General features: G+C 35.4%; 1 protein-coding gene across 1 annotated transcript in view; it reads right to left on the bottom strand.

Annotated features, from left to right (window-relative positions):
* Positions 1-16,737: 16,737 nt before the first annotated feature.
* Positions 16,738-21,049, bottom strand: part of LOC142346136 (uncharacterized) — a 128,904-nt gene continuing 124,592 nt past the window's right edge. The window contains exons 30-32 of the mRNA XM_075398643.1: positions 19,989-20,151; positions 19,286-19,444; positions 16,738-17,684 (exon numbers count right to left, since the gene is read on the bottom strand). Of these exons, the coding sequence (XP_075254758.1) occupies positions 17,491-17,684; positions 19,286-19,444; positions 19,989-20,151 (516 nt within the window). The 3' untranslated portion in view covers positions 16,738-17,490. The remainder of the gene's footprint in view (positions 17,685-19,285; positions 19,445-19,988; positions 20,152-21,049) is intronic.

Consider the following 21,049-nt stretch of genomic DNA (forward strand, 5'->3'; position numbering starts at 1 on the left):
CAATCCGTAACTCAAAATTTCTCATTCTGGTTTTAGTGGCTGAATAAATAAAGTAGCACCATCGAAGGGCGAGAACAAGTAGAAATTGCTTAATTGTTTTTTTTGGAAAGAAAGATTGATTCGAGAAATTTGATATAGTTAACTATAGCTCTGATCATTTTGATCAATTATATCACGGCGCAATGATCTTGTGTTGAACTATTTGTAAATAAAAATGCCTCCCAAGTACTTGGAAACTACTCACTAACTTTAACTGTCTTAATTGACTGATGCGCCTTTTGTAACCGTTCTTACAACTACTACTCCAACTAAATTTTCTAACTCGTCTATCTTTTACTAGGCCGCTTTATTTTGAAATAAATTGCTCACTTTCGTATAAATTATATGGGTGAATGGTTGCTGTAATGTTTTAACGACTATTAAACAGTTTTCAAAAATTTTTAAGCTCAGTTATGGCGTTGATTGGGTGCCTTACTGCGCCAAATGAATCAAGTTTGTTACCTCAAGCTAACGACAAACTTCAAATTTTCTGCTGAAAAAATTTGTAGAAGGTAATCATCCAATAATCCTTTAATGTGAAGAAATGGTTAATAAATGCTCGATATTGAAAGAAAAAAGAGGAAAAGATTGAAAGCTGAATTTGGTTGTGTTTTGTAATTGGGGTATTGAATTCGTGCTTTTACTGCTGTTATCTATGGAATCTAAATCTATATCAAAAGTGTATTTTTGTGATTAATCTTAGTGTCCATAGTATCTTATATTACTCTACCAAACAACAAACAACTTGCAATACTTTAGTACATAAAACCACTTTTCTATTTTCATTCGAATGGTGTTGTTTTCTTGATTTTTCTAGAATGTTCTTATGATTTCAGCCATCTTTGACCTGAGTTTTTGTTTTGAATCTCATCTCGTGGTTGTCGACTATCGAGTGCCTCATTGAGAAGAAAAATTGTGTCTTCATAATTGAAAATCATGTCTTTGAATATGACATTGTCTTACAAAACTAGTTACTCAAATGGCCCGAAACCGAAAAAAAAGAAACGTTGCAACGTATTACAAACAATCAATAGACGGAATATTGACCGCCTGGTTAACTAAATAGATTACTTAACAGAATTCGGATGTGGTTGTTACTATAAGGAATACCTGTAAATTTATAAAAACGTGCTTCAATTTAGACCGGAAACTGCTATTGCAATGTTTTAGGTCAGTTCAATTTTCTTGGTTGGTTAACTTATAAATTGGTGCCTAGTTATAAGTAAATGTCGACAACCACCCTCAGCCCTCCCCATGCTACATCAAATTCATTTCTCTTTTTGTCTGTGTTTCTGTATGTTCTTCGTTTATTGTTTTCTTTGTCATCTCTCAATTTATCTGAACAATCGACCTTCAAATCCAAAGTTGGTTAACTTAAAAATTTTTGTTCTTGTTTTTGCATTACTGTCTTAATCACACGGAGCTATTTTGGAGTATTTATCGTGCTTGTAATATGGTGATCTAACGAGAGTTTCAAATTATGTCGACACGAAATCGAAAAAAAAAATTATGCCTTACCCCTTGGGCTCCTTTTGTGTTATCGGTTCCTAGCTTAAGTAAATCGACGTGACAACAAAGTCATCCGTGGAAAATTAACATTTCCGTTAACCTAATCCTCGATTTAATAGCGTTTATGGTATTTCGCGGAATTGAAACTTTCCCGGAACCGAACCCCAACGTGTTGACAACCCTGTGCTCTGTTTTATGCTGAATGTTATGGTTTTGAAATGAGCGCTAATGTTCGTAAATGTTGCTAACCAACCTTAAAGATGACTATGATGATAAATTAATTATGCTATTGGTAGATTATTGTTACTATAACTACTATTAATTAAGTTAGTGTCCGCAGTCAGCTTAGCTAGTCCATCCACATTATTTTTGTATGCACTTTTGTAAAACTTTACTCATAGCTTTTGATTTTCATAAGTAATGATGAATAAACCTTAGAATACTTGATCTTTTTTTCGAACTATGTATTAGATCATGTGAGGTCTGGGAGAGAAAACGCGACTGTTTATCAAAGATAAGTGCGTTTGAATGTTTCTGTTGCTTTAGCCAATCGAATTACCTAAAATGAGTTAAAGTAAAGGCCACATTAGTGGCACTGTTTTCATACATCATTGGGTGCATTAGACAGTAAGGATTTATCATGAATGTTATTTCATTCGTTAAATAGAAATGACGTTTTCCTGATAGTTTTTTTCCATTTACATGAAACATTTTCAAATTTACAGAAACTCGTAGGTTTTTTTTTCCATTTGAGATCTAACTTTATTCCATTTGATTTGGTTCCTACTAAGTTTGAAATGTTGGGTTTGGCTTTGGATACTATCACATTAACACGTAGAAGTTCGCTTGGCTGTAGTTTTTTAATCAAATTTGTATCGGTTTGAGAGCTATTTCAATCACAATTCAAGCTAATTATTCAGCAAAATGCTTTTGTACCATTTATTCTTGAAACAATGTGATGGACACAAGTACAAAGAGAACATTACCAAAAAAACTAAATCAAATTGCTTTGAATGCCATAAACCGGTAAGAGTTTCTCACGTTTATTGGCCTCAATAAAAAGTTTGACAGCCTGAGACGCTTTAAAAAGAACGAAAAACCAATAAGATTGCAGCTAACAAAAAATGCATTAATGGTGCATTTTTTTTTGAATTACTGCAACCTTTGATAAAGCTGTTCAAAACGTGGGCTATAGGCAGAACCCAATATCTGTGATACACCTTCCGCTCTTATTGGCAGAAAATTGAAAAGCTACTGAAGGTTCTTTATTGCGATTAGAATATTTTACCGCCTATTCTTTGCTCGTTGACACTTTTGTTGAAGCTGTGAAATATTATGTACCCGCTGAAAAGCGCAGCTCAAAAACTTTATCCAAAAGATTTGTCCTTTTTTTGACACAGAGCTCGAAACCTTGAAACGGATGCGTCGCCGAACTGAGCGTTTCTACCAAAAAACCCAACAAGTGAGAAAAAATTAGCGTACCAGCAAGACATTTCAAAGTATAAAGAAGCTTTTAAACGGAAGAAATTGATGTACTTTGACAGAAATGTTAATAAAAACATCAACCTGCGTGTTAAATTTGCAAACTTCAATCGGCTACTTGGTGTTTCCACTGAGCACAAGGATCGAAGGAACTGGGGATCAGTTAAAATGACCGTTGATCGATTCCAGAAGTTCTTCAGAGACAAGGTACTTGATATCAGAGAATTAATTCCTACTTCCACTGATAATGGCCTAAATAGCTTGTTTTCGGTAGATGAATCTTATCACATCGCAATGTCTCTTGATCAGTTCAATTTGGTGGAATTGAAAAATGTAAGAGAAGCTCTTACTGATACATCAAATAGTTTTTGCGTGCTAGACCCAGTTCCAACAAGTGTGGCCAAGCAGACTTTTGTCTCCTGGTGTGATCATTTTCTGAATCTAGCCAATAGCAGCTTTGAACAAGGCTCGTTTCTTGATTTTTTCAAAAAACCCAACCTTGGCACTGAATTACCTAGCAGCTATAGGTCTATTGCAAATACATTTTTCTTCTCAAAATTATTAGAACGATTAGCGGCTGATCAACTTAGGGAGTATCTTGAAAATTACAAACTTTTGGATGTACAACAGTCCGCATATAGAGCTGGCCACTCTACGGAAACTTGCTTAATTAAAACATTCAGTGATATCCTGCTCCAACTTAACTCAAACAAAAAACAACTGATTTTGCGCTTGGATCTCTCGGCAGCTTTCGATACAATGGATCGTGACATTTTTGGCTGGGTGTTAGAAAATCGTTTCAAGATCAGAGGTAAATGCAAAAGTTGGATCATGTCTTACATCAGCAAACGAAAACAGAGAGTACAAATTGGATACTGCCTCTGCTGAAGAAATTGTTGATTTTGGCGTACCACAAGGTTCGATCCTTGGACCTCTGCTTTTTACTATGTACCTAACTCCTATTGGTGATTTAATGAAGCGAATTCAGTTGAGATATCAGGTTTATGCAGATGATACACTAATTCTTTCGAGTTTGAGGCAACAAACTTTGGACCATGATATAAAAGATCTAGACACGAAATTGAGTCTTTTGTTCCATGCTTTCAGTCAGATGAAATTAAGAGTAAATCCCGATAAGACTGAAATAATGTTAATCTCATCAAGAAAGCAAAAATTGAACTTAGCTAAGCTTGAATTAGCATGTGAAAATCTCACGTTGAAGCCCAGTATTAAATCACTGAGTATAACGATCTATCAACACCTTTCTTTGACAAGGCACTTAAACTCAGTTACTGCTTCGTGCTACAATGAGCTTCGCAAACTGTACAAGATCAGACATTATACGATTGAAACGAGAAAACTAGTGGTCCAGAACCTAATTAAACATCGCCTTGATTACTGCAACTCAGTCTTATCTGGAGTACCCAAAACAGATATTATGAAATTCCAACGGCAACAGAATGCAGCGTGCCGGTTTATTTTTTCACTGAAAAAGTCTGAATCATGCAAAGATTTCGTGTATCATCTACGTTGGCTTCCTATCGATGAACGGATTGATTTTAAAGTACTGATTTTTGTCCCTAAATTTATTCATAAGTGCCATGTTCCGGATTATTTGAATCATCTTGTGGAAATTCAACCAGACCAGTACAGGAAAAGATCACTAAATGCTTTCAAGGCTGTCACAGTTCAGTCAAAAAGTTCATATGGTGAAAGGGATTTTGCATTCGCGGTCCGAAATTATGGAACAAACTACCCCAAACACCAAGAGAAATAAGCAACCATAAACTATTGAAGAAGGAACTCAAGACTCTTTTCAATGTGTTACGGACAGACTGTTTTCAGAAAATAGCATGGATTGCGAAGCTAGAAGAAAGTCCAGAATTGATGCTATCAAAAGAAACCTCAGTTTGAGGGGCTGTCTAGTTTATGACAAATCGAAGCCGTATCGACGAGTTATTGTTGATAATGAACAACAATTTCAAAAAGGTACCTGCATTTTGGGATCATCTCTTGTGTTTGGTGTCTTTATTCAAAATAGTGTTACAATTTCATGTCCAGGTGGTAGTATATCCAGGTAGTATATCCACTATGTGCTCGGAAAGCGTCTTTACAGAAATTTTTGACAGAAATGTACGCCAAGTTATTGTCATGGCAGGAACGAATAATCTATTTGACAAAAAATAAACGATTGATGGGCCCCGTAGAGACATCGAATGAAATGTTCTATCTGATTGAAGTTTTACCGTTTGCATGTTTCAGTTCTTGAGCTAACTAGTCGACGAGGGAAAGCGCAAACATATGCTAGAGTGAACTATTGTTACAGAGATGTTGCTCGAGAACTGAATGTCCCCTTTGTATCATTGAAGAAATTTAAGGCTGTGAAGCACCTAAGCAAAGATGGAATCCATCCAAATCCGCGAGATATTCGAGAACTTGCCTCTGATTTCAGACGTGCTGTAAAGCATACTATACTCTATTACGCAGCGAAACGATTTCAGTAAGAGCACGGTTAGTGCTGAAGATTTTAATCCTTTTAACAACGTTTTAAGTCAATTATTCAAGATGTATGCGGTTCGGCCAATGCGACGATATTCCAGGTCTTGTTGGTGTTTTGAATTGCCTGGTTAATGCAGAAGATGAACATTCTTTGATGCTCAGCATACCCCACCTTTGTGTAAAGAAAGGGTGGATAAAGAAAGACCAGCACTACTACTACTACTATTCTATTTTTTTAAGTGGTCAGATGGACATATAATACAAACGTGACTGTTCAAAACATCAAGACTTCTAGCTATTTGAGATAAAAAATAACTAAATTAGAGTTGTTGTTTTCAACGTAGTTTCCACAAAATGGGATGCTAATTGCATACTGTAACCTGTATTATGGGAAAACTTGTTTATGATCTTAGATTTAAAATGACAACGAATAACGAAAAATAGAATTGAAACGTCAATTTTGCATGAACACAATAACATTTCATTGAAAAAAATTGCATCGATAGGTGTTTACTGCGATGGCTCATAAATTTAATGCCTTATAAGAAACGCTTTCTTAGTTCACTTCCATATAATATTTTAGAACTTAAAATTTACTTAGCTTTTTAGATACCACAGACCCGAAAAACGGATCGTTTCCTTTTTTTTAACCCCAGTCAGTTTTGCACCCCCCAGTGGCAGAATACGTGCCATTACATAGTAAATCATTATGTAAAAATATGTTGACTGCGCATGGGGTGCCAATAATATGCACACAATAAGCTGGGTTGTTGGGGCATAAACGGAATAGGTTCAAAATGTCAATAACAAAAATTTTGTTTGCTTTTCCTAAGTTGCAGAAAAACTGAAAAACTTTTTAGAAAATTTAGATATATTCCAAAAACAGCCGTAATGCCATAATTTGAACTTTCTTAATAGGGAGAATCACCCAAAAACTAAACAATTCGGTGATTTGACTGATAACATTGACGTAATGGCTTAGCTGTTTTTTTTTGTCTAAATCTATTTTCCTTAAGTTTAGGAAAATTTGGCCAAAGTAGTTTATCGCTTTTTTCACCGTGAGGTTAAATTACGCTAGTTTAAGCAGCCGTAAATATTTCAAACATTTCGAAAAAACAGAAAACAGTGCAATTAAAACCGAGACATCGCAAAGAGAAAACAATATGACCAAATTCTGCTTCAGTAAGGTCTTCAAACACGGTGTTTGTTTTGATATGTGTTTTAGGAGTTTAGATTTTGGATTTGTACAGGATTTGTGTTTTGAGTCAGATTCCCTTCCTGAATACCAAAGTTACCTTGCCGCAATATTTCTTGCATCAATTCTAAAAAAACGTAATGTGTCAGAAAGTTTTAAGTTAAATCGTTTTGATCAATTTTTTGTGGAACTGTGATCAAATTAAATAAAACCTGAATACCCCTTGTCATCAACCTGCTTAACTAAAAATAATGAAAAAGTTTATCAAGGATGATTATTCATAGTTCAGCAGACAGAAATCTATTCTGTGAATTCTTTGTCCAATCAGAGAGAGACTCTATTCCCATTTAAATAGGGTGCCTGTTTTTCAGCTAGATTCAGTCTTAATAATGGTACCACGTGCATACTATGGACTCCGGCTATCTACATTGTCGTTATAATTGAAAGTCCACTTCAGTATTTTCAATAACAGATAGAGTCGGTTAGTAACTTACGAGTTAGGTAGTCAACTTCGCTCGCAGAAATGAGTAGCTTACTCTATAGTCTCCTTAAGGCTGTAAAAAGAGCCCATATAGGGTCTGCCTTAATAGTTGTAGAATTTTTCTACTTATATAGCAAAATTTTCATGTGAGAAAACCTCATGCAATGACCCAAGCAAAGTACATTGTTCGAAAATCTAATTATTTTGTCAATTGATGTAAAAAAAATTGGGAACGATCAATTGTTGTCAACATCCGTTTAGCTATTCCTTTTATAGCGTTTAGCACTAGTCTCGACAAGTCTTTTTATTCGGTGAAATGCTATTTTCTGTGAAAACCGCCTCTCGCATCGACAAACCTGCAGCCTGTAACCTGAAGCAGACATATTTGGAGGAGGCACTAACAATGCACATTTCATGCGGTAGTTCTTTTTCATGGCTGTAGCGAAAATGGCAGACGGACCGAAATATAGAAATTTTAACTGGCCAACAACAATTGAGGAAATTTCAATACTGTTTTCTGATTGGCTGATTGCTCATCAAATGCTCCATGTTTTAAAATAGGATATAAAGGTAAACGTAAGTGAAGCAGAAAGAGTAAATGTATTTTCGAGGAAACTGACCTCACGTTCGGTAGTGATAGATTTATATCAATTCCCACGGTCAGCCAAGGCATGACAATGGCCCGCAGCTCATGACCACACGTGGTAAAATATATCTAGAATTCATCTATGTTAAATTTAGTTTAATTGAACGCGTAAAGTTGGTGTTTAAAATTTCTTAACTAAGCAGATGTTTGGGTACCTCAATGTTTGAGAAAATTCAATGTTTGGGTACCTCTCTCAATGTTTGATTCCTATTAGTTTCAAAGAAAAATGAATCGTTAATTGCTAGAGGTCTTTTTTCTCCAAAGTTCAAAATTTTTTTTGTACAGTTTAAAAGGATAAGAATCATACCGCATTGAAGATTATGACTGTCGTTTTCGAATACAAAATAAATTTTGTGTACTCCCCTTTTTTAAGTTTTCTGTTTTGACAGATCGAAACAATTCACATAGAAAGACGTTTCTGAACACAAATCTGCAGTTTTATTTTCAGTTCGGAATTATTAAACTACAAAAGGTAGTTTTCAAAGGTACTGGCCACAGTCCTTCTGGAAACTAGAGACAATTATATCCTTCTTTCAACATCATGGCGTTTGGGCATGTTTTTAGCCATTTCGGGTTGTATAAGTTTTATTTCACTAAATACAATTGCTGTTCTTGAGCTATTTTCTAGAATTGGTATAATTTAGCTGTTTCTTATTTCAATAGTCATAATATCATTTTTTAGTTCTTCGGACGTTTGTTTGATTCCTTTGATGCTCACTAGTAACTAAACAGCTATCTAATGACATTAAACTTTCACGAAACCGTTGAGTTTAATTTTCAAAAACTTTCAGAGGAATTCTTAACAGAGGAGCAAATCACAGTTAAAAAGTAGTCAAACAATTGTTTTGGAAACGTTGTTTTTGAATCCGACAGAACAGAACATTTTTATGACCTGTCATCTGTAGCTTCAATGTTAGCCTCTGCTCCCCGAAAAACATCAAACGTGGTTACGTCAGTATTGAAGTAGGTTCTAAGATCCTATGAAATTTTCATTTTCAACTTTTAATGCGCCGTTCTTTCCAATGTACATCTTTTTCTCATAAGCGTAAAAAATCAATTTTATGTCAATTACAGCGTTAGATGAAATGAATGAAATGCTTGGAAACGTTAAAAACATTACTTTTGATGAAGCATCTTAACCAATTTTTTCGTTATTTTATGCGAAAGAATCAAAATTTAGTTTACACTGATTGATATAGGGCGACTCAGCCACTTTGTCAGCGTTTAGGGGAATCAGGGTGGAAATGACGTCAGGACCATTGCATGAGACATCGAGCTTACATTTAAACTTTTCTTTACAATGTTTGAGTTTTCGAAGGTTTTTGTATAGTTGTCCTTTGAACTTTGGCAATTTTGGTTGTCTCAGTTATATTTGATGCTTGTAGACTGTCTTTCAGCCAAAGAATAACTTCAATTCAACAGAGAAAAATATAATTGAATTGTTGGATTGAAGTTATTCTTTGGCTGAAAGACATTCTATAAGCATCAAATATAACTGAGACAACAAAATTGTCAAAATTCAAAGGGCAATGATACAAAAACCTTCGAAAACCCAAACATTGAAAAGAAAAGTTTAAATGTAAGCTAGATGTCTCATGCAATGGCCGTGACGTCATTTCCACCTTTTACAATGTTTGGGTTTTCGAAGGTTTTTGTATCGCTGCCCTTTGAAATTTGGCAATTTTGCTGTCTGTTATATTTGATGCTTGTAGACTGTCTTTCAGCCAAAGAATAACTTCAATCTTCAATTCAACAGGGATTGTGGACATCTGGTTACAAATTTGTAACCAGATGTCCACAATCCCTGTTGAAAGATTGAAGTTATTCTTTGGCTGAAAGACAGTCTACAAGCATCAAATATAACAGACAGCAAAATTGCCAAATTTTTCATTGGGTTCCATAATAATTTAACTTTAAAACCAACTTTAAAAAACAAGAGTTTATATATATTTAAGAACTAAAAATTTGTTTTCATAAGATTAATCAATTGTGAGCCTACAAGGCTCATTATGAGCAACTAAAACTACCCATTTTTAATAAATCGGACAAAGCAGAGAAAAGCGTTTTAGTTTTATTATTTCACTGTAAATAATGGTGACGGCTTAACAAATAGACGTACGAAAATCTGGTACGATTTTTACCGCACCTGATGCCCCGGCCGCACTCATGCCCCGGCGGCCCTTGGGACTTGATATGAATCTATCACAACCGAACTTGAGAACAGTTCCCCCCCCCCCAATATAGCTTTTCTCTTTCGGCTTATTGCGGTTATTCTGCAATTTTACGTTAACTTTCATATCCTACTTTAAAACACGGAGAATTTGTTGAGCAATCAGCCAACCAGAAAACAATGTTCTCATTTTCTCAATTGTGATTGGCCAGCAAAAAATTCCTTATTTTGGTAAGTATGCCTTTTTAACTAGCGCCATTTATAATGATTTCTACTGTTACCACTAGATCAAATTGTCCAATGCTATCAATACAAACTCGATGAAAAACAAGGAAAAGACAAAGCGATCGGCTGTTTTTCAAATTGATCATTTTCAATGGGTTATGCAACAAAAGGAGGGTAATGGAAAAAAAACTCCTATTGTTTCAAAACATTTGACTTGATAACCATTTAACTGTTCGTAGACTATCAAAGCACGCAGATTTTAGCTAACGAATGAGAACGAAAATTTGTTAAATTGTGGAAGTCAGATAGAGGTGAAAGAACATTTCTCTCACTCCCTGGCTGACCACCACAATGTTTCTTGGAAATCATACGTAAGACATGTATGTTTATATGGCATCTTTGATACCATACATAAGACCATACAAAAACTTATATTAGGTCAAATGCGATTTGTATGATTTCCTAGTACTCAAGCAAGGAGTATACTAAATATTTTAAATAATAAAGAGGAATAAAAAACAAGTAGTGAGTTTCAAGAGCAGAAAATCAAGCCATAATTTGCATTTCAATTGGTAATAAATTAAAAAAAAATCCGAAATTGCTATATAATCATACTTAGTCATATATGATTTGTATGACTTCTTGGTAGTCGTACAGGGATCATAAAGATTTTAAAAAAACGAATTGAAATTGCCAATTTTCGTTTCTTAGAACTTTTAGTACCACGTGAAAACAAAAGCAAACATATCCGACTAACGTCGGGCGAATTGCTCTCAAACGACCGGCGGGTGGTCGTCAGCACCTAGCCGCTGTTTAGTGAGGTTAGCTTTAGCTTGATTGAAGAGGCGTGAGGCTAGGGTAATAGACGATATTATCACGCCACATAACTGCCGCTGAAGTCAACGAAAGAGTTAAGGAGAGAGAGAGAGAGTGCGAGGTAAAACGTGAGCGAGAAAGAGAAGGAAAGAAACGCCAACCAACAGAGAGTGAGAGAGAGAGAGAGAGCTAAGAATTTTTTCCATGATGAGATTCTAGCCTTGTTAGTAACTAAATCATATAAAAAACTGAAAGTGCAAAATTCAAAAGAAAACTTTCCACATTTCGCAGTGAAAAAAATGTTCAAAGAACATTTTTTGCCTCTGGGTTTTTGTGATGTAAACCATCTGCAAGACTTAAAAAGCTTCGTTGGCCAGTATTGATCGTCAAACTCAAAAAAGGACAATATTCAAAAAAATTTAAAAATAATTGCAAATTTTGACAAAATCTTGCTAAAATTCGTGATGCTAATATCTTAAGAACCGGAACACCATTCCATTGTCTCAAGAGACTATCCAGAATCCCTATTTCAATCCTTAAAGTTTCACTGGCTCACAAAGATCCATACATTTGGAACATGATAAGTCTTTCAAAAATTTTTCAAATTAATTTTTATCAAAAAACTGCTAAAACTCGAGTCATTAAAACAATGATAACCATTTCATTAATTCTAGAAACTAAGCAGCTTACTATGAAACCTCGAAGGACGTCCCTGGTGCACAAAAAATATTCAAAAACTTAAAATTGTTGCATACGATTTTTTTTAAAAAAAAAACTGCTTGAATTCGTGATACGAATTCGCCTAAAATCTTGAAGAACGTTCCATTACACCTGAAAATTATGCATTAACCTATTACCAAAGCCTAGAGGAGGGTTTTTGGCTCTTGAAGATGGAAAAACCTAAAAAATGACAATTTCAAAAAAACAAAGATTGCCAAAATTTCTTTTAATAAATGCTAAAACTCGTAATACTAAAGTAACCTAAAATCATTAAAAACGCTCCATTGCATTTAGAAATCATCCAGTAACCTATTATCAAACCCTAGAGGAGGTTACGTGGCTCTTGAGGCCAGATAAACCCATAAAATGACAAAAATTTCGAAAAAAAACTTGAAAAAACCATAAGTTTTATTAAAAAAATCGATAACATTTGTGATATTAAAAAGTTGAAAACTATTCTAACACCGATAAAAACTGTTCAGTAACCTATTATCAAAGCCTATACGAGGTTTCCTGAGGCTGGAAGAACTTAGATAATAACAAATTTTGAAAAATTTGAAAAAAAAATTCAAGTTTTATCAAAAAATTGCTGAAATTCGTGATGTTCAAATGTTGAAAACCACTCTACTACCACTCGAAACTATGCAGCAACCTATTATCGAACCCTTCAGGAGGTTGTCTGAACACTGAGGCTGAAAAATCTTGAATAATGAAAATATATGTCAAAAAATTTTAAAAATATAGCAATTTTTGTCAAAAAATGCAAAAATTCGTGATGTTATAATCTTCAAAATGATTCCATTACTTCTAGAAACCACATAGTAACCTATTATTAAACCCTAGAGGAGGTACCTTGGCTCTTGAGGCTGGATAAACCTAAAAAACGACAAAAATTTTTAAAAATCTTGAAAAAATTTGCGAAATTTATAAAAAAAATGCAAAAATTTCGCAATGTTGAAATGTTGAAACCATTCTATTACCACTAAAAACTATGCAATAACCTATTATCAAATCCTAGAGTGGTTTCCTTGACATCTAGGGCTGCTAGGGCTGATAAAATTTAAAAAAAATGACAAAAATCTTGAAAAAATTGTGAAAATTAGTATAAATTTGCGTTTTTAGCTAGCGGTTGTTCGTCAGTAGCTAGCCACGGGTGGGGGGGGGGGGGGGGGGTGCACGGGGGTGCTGATGGGGGGCAACAGTCGGGTGGGGGGTAACATGGCGGTGGGGGGCAATAGTGGGGGGGGATCAGCAGTGGTGGGGGGGGGGGGGGGAGGAGGTCTTCAACCTCTAAGAACCGCTATTCACACCATAAGTATAAGACTCCAAAACTTTGAGCTGAAATAGAGCTAAAAGGCTCTAAGAGCACTTAATGCCCGCTGGGCGCTACCTGTTTATCCCGTTTTTGAGGACGAAAAGTCAAAAGCGTCAGATGAAAATTGGTCAAGCGAAAAATCGCATAAAAAAAAGACCGACAGGACTAATATAATTGCTACAAACTTCGTTTGAGAGCAATTAAACACAGTTTAAGCAAATCCACATTTTCCAGCAAAAACTCTTTTTAAAGGCTGTTTGCAACATAAATTAACCCATTCTCCAGTACATGCGACAATCTGTGGGTGAAGATAAATTTGCATTTCAATTGGTAATAAATAAAAAAAAATCCGAAATTGCTATATAATCATACTTAGTCATATATGATTTGTATGACGTCTTGGTAGTCGTACAGGGATCATAAAGATTTAAAAAAAAACGAATTGAAATTGCCAATTTTCGTTTCTTAGAACTTTTAGTACCACGTGGAAACAAAAGCAAACACAGTTTAAGCAAATCCACATTTTCCAGCGAAAACTCTTTTTAAAGGCTGTTTGCAACATAAATTAACCCATTCTCCAGTACATGCGACAATCTGTGGGTGAAGATAAAAACGAAGATAGTAAGTATTGCTTTCTTTTCTACAGTTTCACCTTGTCAAGAGGTGGACGTTCATAATCGGCATTTAAAGAGCGTTTTCGAACGCATTAACTTGGAAAACAATATAGTAGCCAAGTTTGATTTGAAAAAAAAAAACAAATTTAGCTTCACATCTTTGCAATCAACTCGAACTGTTGAATAACAAACTGATATTAATTCCCACGAAAGCATAGAAGAAAAGAAAAATATAACCAGGTGATTGAGAACAGGAAACCAAAGTCCCACTTAACGAATACAGTCTGTAATGCAGATACAGCGGAAACAAGAAGAGGAACAGAGCCAGAGTTCTCTACAGAGCTAGAGTAAACATGGGCAAGAGTCTAAGAAGTGACGTAAGTCCAATGCTGTGAAGGAACATAAAGAACAATTTAGCATACTTTGAGGGTAACTATTTTTTTGCAGCCAACTGCCATCAAGCCCGAAGAAGAAACAATTTTGGGAAAATAATTATCTGAGTTAATCTGTAAACTGCGCAGCTTGATATTGGGTGACAGAAAGCTATGATTAACTAAGGAAACTAATAATTAGAAAATAATAAAGTAATAAATTGCTATCAAGTAGAATGGACATTTGTTTGCAATTCGTATGGTAAAAATCATATAGCATTATATGAAACAAACCCGACAGATCATCAGTAGGTCCTAGTCAAGTGATGACCAGTATCAGTACTATGTTGTGTGGTGTAAAATAAGTGGCTTATCATAATTTGGGAAAATAGGGAGAACCTCAAAACTTATTTTCATGTTTTATTAAACCTATAGTTTGTTAATAAAAACGGTTGTCATCAAAAAGAATTGTCATGTCAACAAAACGAACTGTCCCTGGAACTAGATAGAATTCTCTTCAGTTTGCGTGTCATAGAAAATAGATATAGAATTGAAAATATGACTGCTTAGGGGGAATTCATTGAATTGAGAAGCATTGGAAGCGAAAATTTTAGGAAAAACAGCCAACTCGGAATGAAACAAAACGGCGATCAGAAAACCAATCATGGATGTAGAATTATATAGTGGAATACACAAACCTTCGAGTGCGTGATACACATATAAGATTACCGTCCGTTCCCACGCTGCATAAAAGTCGGGAGAAATTACTCGAAATAGTGAGCGGAATAACTTAAGCTGCCTTTGAGTAACTAATAAACGGGCTTGAAAATAAATAAATATTCCACCTGTTTTATTGAGAAAAAATGTTTTAAATGATTTCAACGAAACTAATCAAGCGACGTGCACAGATCAAATATACAAAACGTGTCCTCTTTTGGAGGCTCCTTTCAACAATTCCATTTCACCAAGTCTAGATTTGCAGTGGGATCAATTATCATTCGGAGCAGTTAATGAAGATTGTTGAAACATCAAACTTAAAGTGACCGCTGCTCTGTGAATCGTTTGCTGTCTGCTGTCTGAATGTCAAATCGTGTATCTATTTTGTCTGATACTCTATCTTTGCATTTTTTTTGCAGAACTTCGTGGTGTGATGTCTGTGAGCACCCATCCGTAATCACTTTCAACCACTCTTCACTTAAATGGTGCCAGTTGGTTTCTTTCTGAGTTCTGATAAACAAATTTTCAGCAATTTAATATCCAGTAATAAACAAGTACTGTCTACGTCAATTTAAAGCTTTCAGTTGAGAGAAATCCGGTGAGGCAAAAAATCGCAATAAAATGCAAATTGTCAAAAAATTGCTTAAATTTCGGTCATTAAAAAGTTGAAAACCATTCCGTTGCCAAAAGAAACTATGCAGTAACCCTGTATTCAACGCTAGAAGATTTATGGCCCCTGACGCTGGAAAATCTCAAGTGAAACATTGTCAAAAAAACTTGAATTGCAAAAATTCGTATCATTTTGCGTGTTTATGTTTGCGGTACGAAAACACATGCCTCATAAAATGGTTTAAAAAATTATGTTATGCAAATGAGCCTAATAAACTATGACAAACGTCAATTTAAGACTAATTAAACAGAAAAACTAAAAAATGACCCGAAAAATGACACCATTTTGGGCTCAAAAAGCTCATAAAAACCTTTAAAACTTGAATTAAGACCTTCCCAGCAGCTGCAACACCCAAAGCATTTGTAGGACTGATAAACCCAGCTTTGGGCCTCTGATGACAATTAATTCCCACTGGGCTTTACCTGTTCATCCCATTTTGAAAGATCAAAGTCCTTGAAGAATGTGTAATAACATCTTCAAAATAAAAAGACAGAGCCCTAATGCAATCCAATTCTTGGATTGTAAAAAGGAGAGCGCCTAAATAAAAGCCGTTGAGAGGCTGACGGCGGAAATTAATAATAGAGCGTTTTAAAGAGATTTTCTCAGATTTAGCCTGCTATTTTCTTTTGCGAGGCATTGTGTCGCATATTTTCTTGTTCTGCTTTTCTGATTAACCGGTATTGAGTTCAGATTCGAGTATTTTACAAAATATTTCCAATGTGAAAAGTTCGCAAGAATATCAGTGAAACATTCGACTACATTCGAACAGGGTACCGTGAATGACAGCCTCGTTAGGGAGGAGGACGCATGGGTAATACCGGCTTAGGTAGAGAATAGGAGTCTTTTTCAACATATTTAACCTTAACACCATAACGTTCTGCCTCCTGAGCAGCTTAGCCGAATCGTACACCTACAACCTTTAAAGGCTCTATAAGATCTATACGGAAAATTAATGCCCACGGGCTTTGAGTTCATCCCATTGCTTCTGGCGAAAATCAAACTGCCAGAAAGAACACTCGAGATGAAAAGTCGTCTACACACCGAGTAAAATTAAAAGATTTTTTAACTTAACAGTGCAGCCACGATGTTAATTTCAGTTGAACTTTTTAAGGGTAATTTTAAGATGCAAGTATTTTATATGGACGGCAGTTTTTGTCAAGTCAAACAAGTTCAAATATTGAGACCTCAGGATTCGAATTTCCAAATTGCAATGATCCGTTTAGAAAAAGCTGGCAATTCTGTGAACTCAATGAGAAAACGAGAAAAAACTAGGACGATCAATATATTGAGGACAAACTATACTATTTCTATGAAAATTTTAACAAATACACAATCGATGGTTTTCACTAAGCTGCATCGAGATTATTTGAATAACGCATCAATTTACGACACCATACCAAATGATAACTCAAAGCCGTAATAAATTGGAGTCTACTGCGTGAGAAAATATATTTGAAATTCAAAATATTACCCTAGTCTGATATTAGAGTTGAACAGATTAACAGACACTATTTCAGAGCGGACAAACAGTAATTAAAAAACAGTATTATCAATAAGGGTAAAAACAACAAATACTATTTCGATTTGTTATCTTGAAAGCTGCCCCAAACTAATTTTTTCCAATTATAAATGCCAGTACTTTGCTACAGCTACACCATTGTTTCAGGCATACTAGCTATCGTTTCTTGAGCATGCTCAATCAATATGTCAAATAGAAAGTTAAACGTGTAACTGCTGACGCATGAGCAAAAAAATTAAAAAGGACAAACAAAACAGTTTTATAGAGATACTGAATCATTCTGATTAACTACACCACAAAAAAAAGATAATTTTGAGATTTGCAAATAACATTCCGGTTGACAAATTTATTTCAGGTCGAGTTGAGACGTTTTTGATTTAGTTCACAATTAACTGAAACGTGTTTCTGAGCTGTAAATTATGCCGCCTTCTCAATAGACTTCAAGTTTTGTATAGCTCCGACAGTGCTGACAGATCAATTCTGGCCGAACAGTATTGTGTTCTCAGACAATTTGGAACGTGATCATGCTGGCTCCCTGGTCGTAAGCAGAGTCCTGCCGACTGGTTGTTGGACTGGAGACACTTCCACTGACACCCCCCACAGAGGACGACAGAGAGGGAGGAAAGGCTTCGGCAACTTCCAGTCGCTCTCCAATCGCCATAATGTAGGTCGGAATTATTAGATTTGAAGACAAGCCTAATCATTAGAAACAATTTAACCCATTATTATTACTAACATAGCTGTCAGATTGCCAAAAATTTACTGGCAGAACAAAAATTTACTCTTTTCATTAAAGGATGAAATGTTAATTTTGATTAAGAATCTGTATAAGTTATTGCTGCCTCTATTAGGTGCTCTCAAATAACCGTCATTTAGAGTGACACACATTCTTTGACCTTCTCTTTGAATTAAAATAAATAAAAGCCAATTTCAACGTCAGGAAGTCATTAGAAAACACATGTAATAATACCATTCAAGAAAAGAAACACTGAAAACACGTGAAAAATCTGAGAAAATGAATAGATCCTTATATAGAAAGCGCACCAATACAATCCAAATACTTTGGATTGTAAAAAATAGACGGACCGCTACAATGGGCGGCTGAGATACTGGCGGTTACTAAAAACATAGCGGGCAAATTGACGCAAAATAGCTGCCGTTGACCCTCTTTACGCACATTGGGATTGAAACAGAAAAAATAAGAGATAGAAATGGACAAATTTTTCTACGTGTCATTTTTTTTTCGTTTGGTGCGCAATTCGGTTAGATTCCAAAAATACACTTAACTCTGCTGTTAAACTGAACACTATTAAGCATAATGAAATGCCAGCTAGCAATCGCTTTAACGAACTTTGATAACCTAATGCACTACGACTTGATGACCGGGATTTATATGCTTATCCTGTTTCTTTTGATCTTTTGATTTTGCTTTGACTTTGACCGTATTCACTACATTGCGTATTGAATGAGTGAAAAAATTCCTGACGTACAATTGCAAGTCCTGACGTACAATTCAAAGAATTTTCATTGACTATACAAAAAAGTAGACCTAGAACCGACTCTGAGTGAATTGGAAAAACCAATTCTAAAACAATCAGATAAAAAAACAAGATCATTCAACAAAAAACTAGACCTTGAATGCGCTATGACTTGATTTCGAAAACCATTTATAAAAAAAATCCCAGCAAAAAAATTGAAAAAACAGTAAAAATCGAAGCGAAAATGTCGCATGTGAACAAAAAACCACTAGCGAGAAAAATTTTTGTTCATTCGCCGTTTTCTTACTCAACTTTAAATTTAGATCGAGAAAATTTCACGTCACAAAACCACTCGCTTTTTTGCGTCACTTCCCTGTTTCGGCGCGCCCAAAATCACAGCTCCAATTTCATTTCAAAATCATGAAAATAAGTGAACAGATCTTAAAAAAGACAGCGCCCCAATACAATTCAAATTCTTTTGAATTGTAAAAAAGGAGAGCGCCTAAATAATAGCCGTTGAGAGGCTGACGACTGCTATTAAATGGACCAATTTCCTTGCTTTACATTCAACTTTTAGCAGTCAACTGCCGTCATTGATTTCACCTGCTTACAATTGTGAATGCGGGAGCAATGAAGGTTACGCAAAATACAAAACAGCGTTATAAAAGACTAGAGATAAGATCTAAAGCAAAAATTTTGCATTAAAATACAATTATTGTTTAAACCTTCGTGCGGGACCAATTGTTTTAAGAGCCACTGATTGTTCAGATCTATAAATCGCTAATTAGTGGTTAAAACAGAGTATCGTGGGACACCAACTTTTGTCCTGTTTGGCAGTTAGCATGGGGAAAGCGTTTGTCACACCCTCTGAGTCATTTCTCATTGATGCGAAAGTGGACGTGCGTCTACTAGCATCATCCTCGTCTCCATCTGCATCCTGGTTCAACACAGCCGGTGCTCGATCTCTCCTCACGTCACCTGAGGAAATAACGGAGCATTGTTGATGGTCAGATTAAAAATTTTATGGCTTAAGTTTACCCTCTCTGGGCCACTGTAGTTATGACTATAGGGATGGGTTTCATAGTGAGCAGCATACGCCTACAAAGCCTAAAGTTGCTAAGTAGGGGCTAAGGTGAAGGCTGAGGGGTGCAAAAAATGATCATAACCTTCATAAATTGGCATTAAAACCACAGATTGATGTAATTTCGGTGCATCATGCACTTCTGAGAACAGCAAAGCGCTAATATTTGCGTTTCAACTTAAAGCCCAGAATGTTCATAGGTTCATACACAATTGCTTGACTAAAATTCAGATCACTCGATTGAAAAGTTGCATTAAATTGTAAATTCATTTTAGAGCGACGGCCAAATTACGTCATACCTAATAAAATGCCAACAGTAAAGATAGGAAAGATTAGAGTAGCGCACTCTATAATACTTTTGGTAATTAAGCCAAATACGAAAATAGTTTCCACAGTCCCAACTATGGATAACTTTAAAAAATCTGAAATTGAGACCAGTACCTAACGATGGCATGAGGCTGTTCTCATCTGCATTGACATCCAAAAGAGATGATGAGCCTGGCTCCATATTCAGGTACCAGTCACTGGATGACACTGATCTGTAATCTCTCGTCTCTACAATGCTGCACTTGCGACCATCCAGACGCTTCTTTCCCCTCCGATCCTTAAAAAGACAGGAACCTTCCTTCATCAAACAAAACTGACTACATACACTAAAGATAAATGAGACTCTTAAGTACTGTAGAACCGTAAAACATATCCCACTAACAAATCTCTCCCAATTAATGGTTCTCGGCCTTATATCCGAGCCTCAATAATTTGGCCTCAATAGCTCTAGCCGCTATGAAAAGTCAAAGTGAGAGCCATGTGAAAGTATTCATGTTTAACTCAACTAGTGATCGATCAAAAATTAAAATTCTTAAGTAAACTCCCTCCAATTAGTTGGCATAGCCGTGGTTTGGAGTTGATCATGTTGCTTTACCAACAATTCTATTCGATAAAGATAATTTTTTTCAAATAACATCTAGAAGTTAGACTAATTCTTTCTTATCATTATGTGTTATTCCTGGGAATTACACACCCAGAGATGGTGAACAGACAAAACAGTCCCGAATAGCAAAATATTCACAGACAAAACAGTCCCAGACAAAATAATCCCAACTAAACAAAGAGATTAAAATACGCACACCACTTAACAAAGAACCCGTTAAGTTGTTCATATGGCTGTAGGTCAATGAAAAAAATATTAAGCTGATTACAACATAGTTTTTGCCAACAATCTGTATTTTGAAACAATTTTATGGTTTAATCTCAACTCATATCAATTAAAAACAAATGCATTCACATGCTTAGCTCATAGATTATGCTAGTTAATTGTTTGTAGATTATGCTTAAATTGTTTTGATATTTATTCGGGACTATTTTGTTTGGGACTGTTTTGTCCGCTTGTCTTGGACTGTTTTGTCGGGGACTGTTTGGTCTGCTTTTCTTGGACTGTTTTGTCTGGAACTGTTTTGTCCGGACACGCCAGAGATAAAGATCGCTCATCCGCCGTTTATCAT

This window comes from Convolutriloba macropyga, chromosome 9 (assembly GCF_964194025.1).
Source record: "Convolutriloba macropyga chromosome 9, txConMacr16.3, whole genome shotgun sequence".
In the NCBI taxonomy this organism is placed as follows: Eukaryota; Metazoa; Xenacoelomorpha; order Acoela; family Convolutidae; genus Convolutriloba; species Convolutriloba macropyga.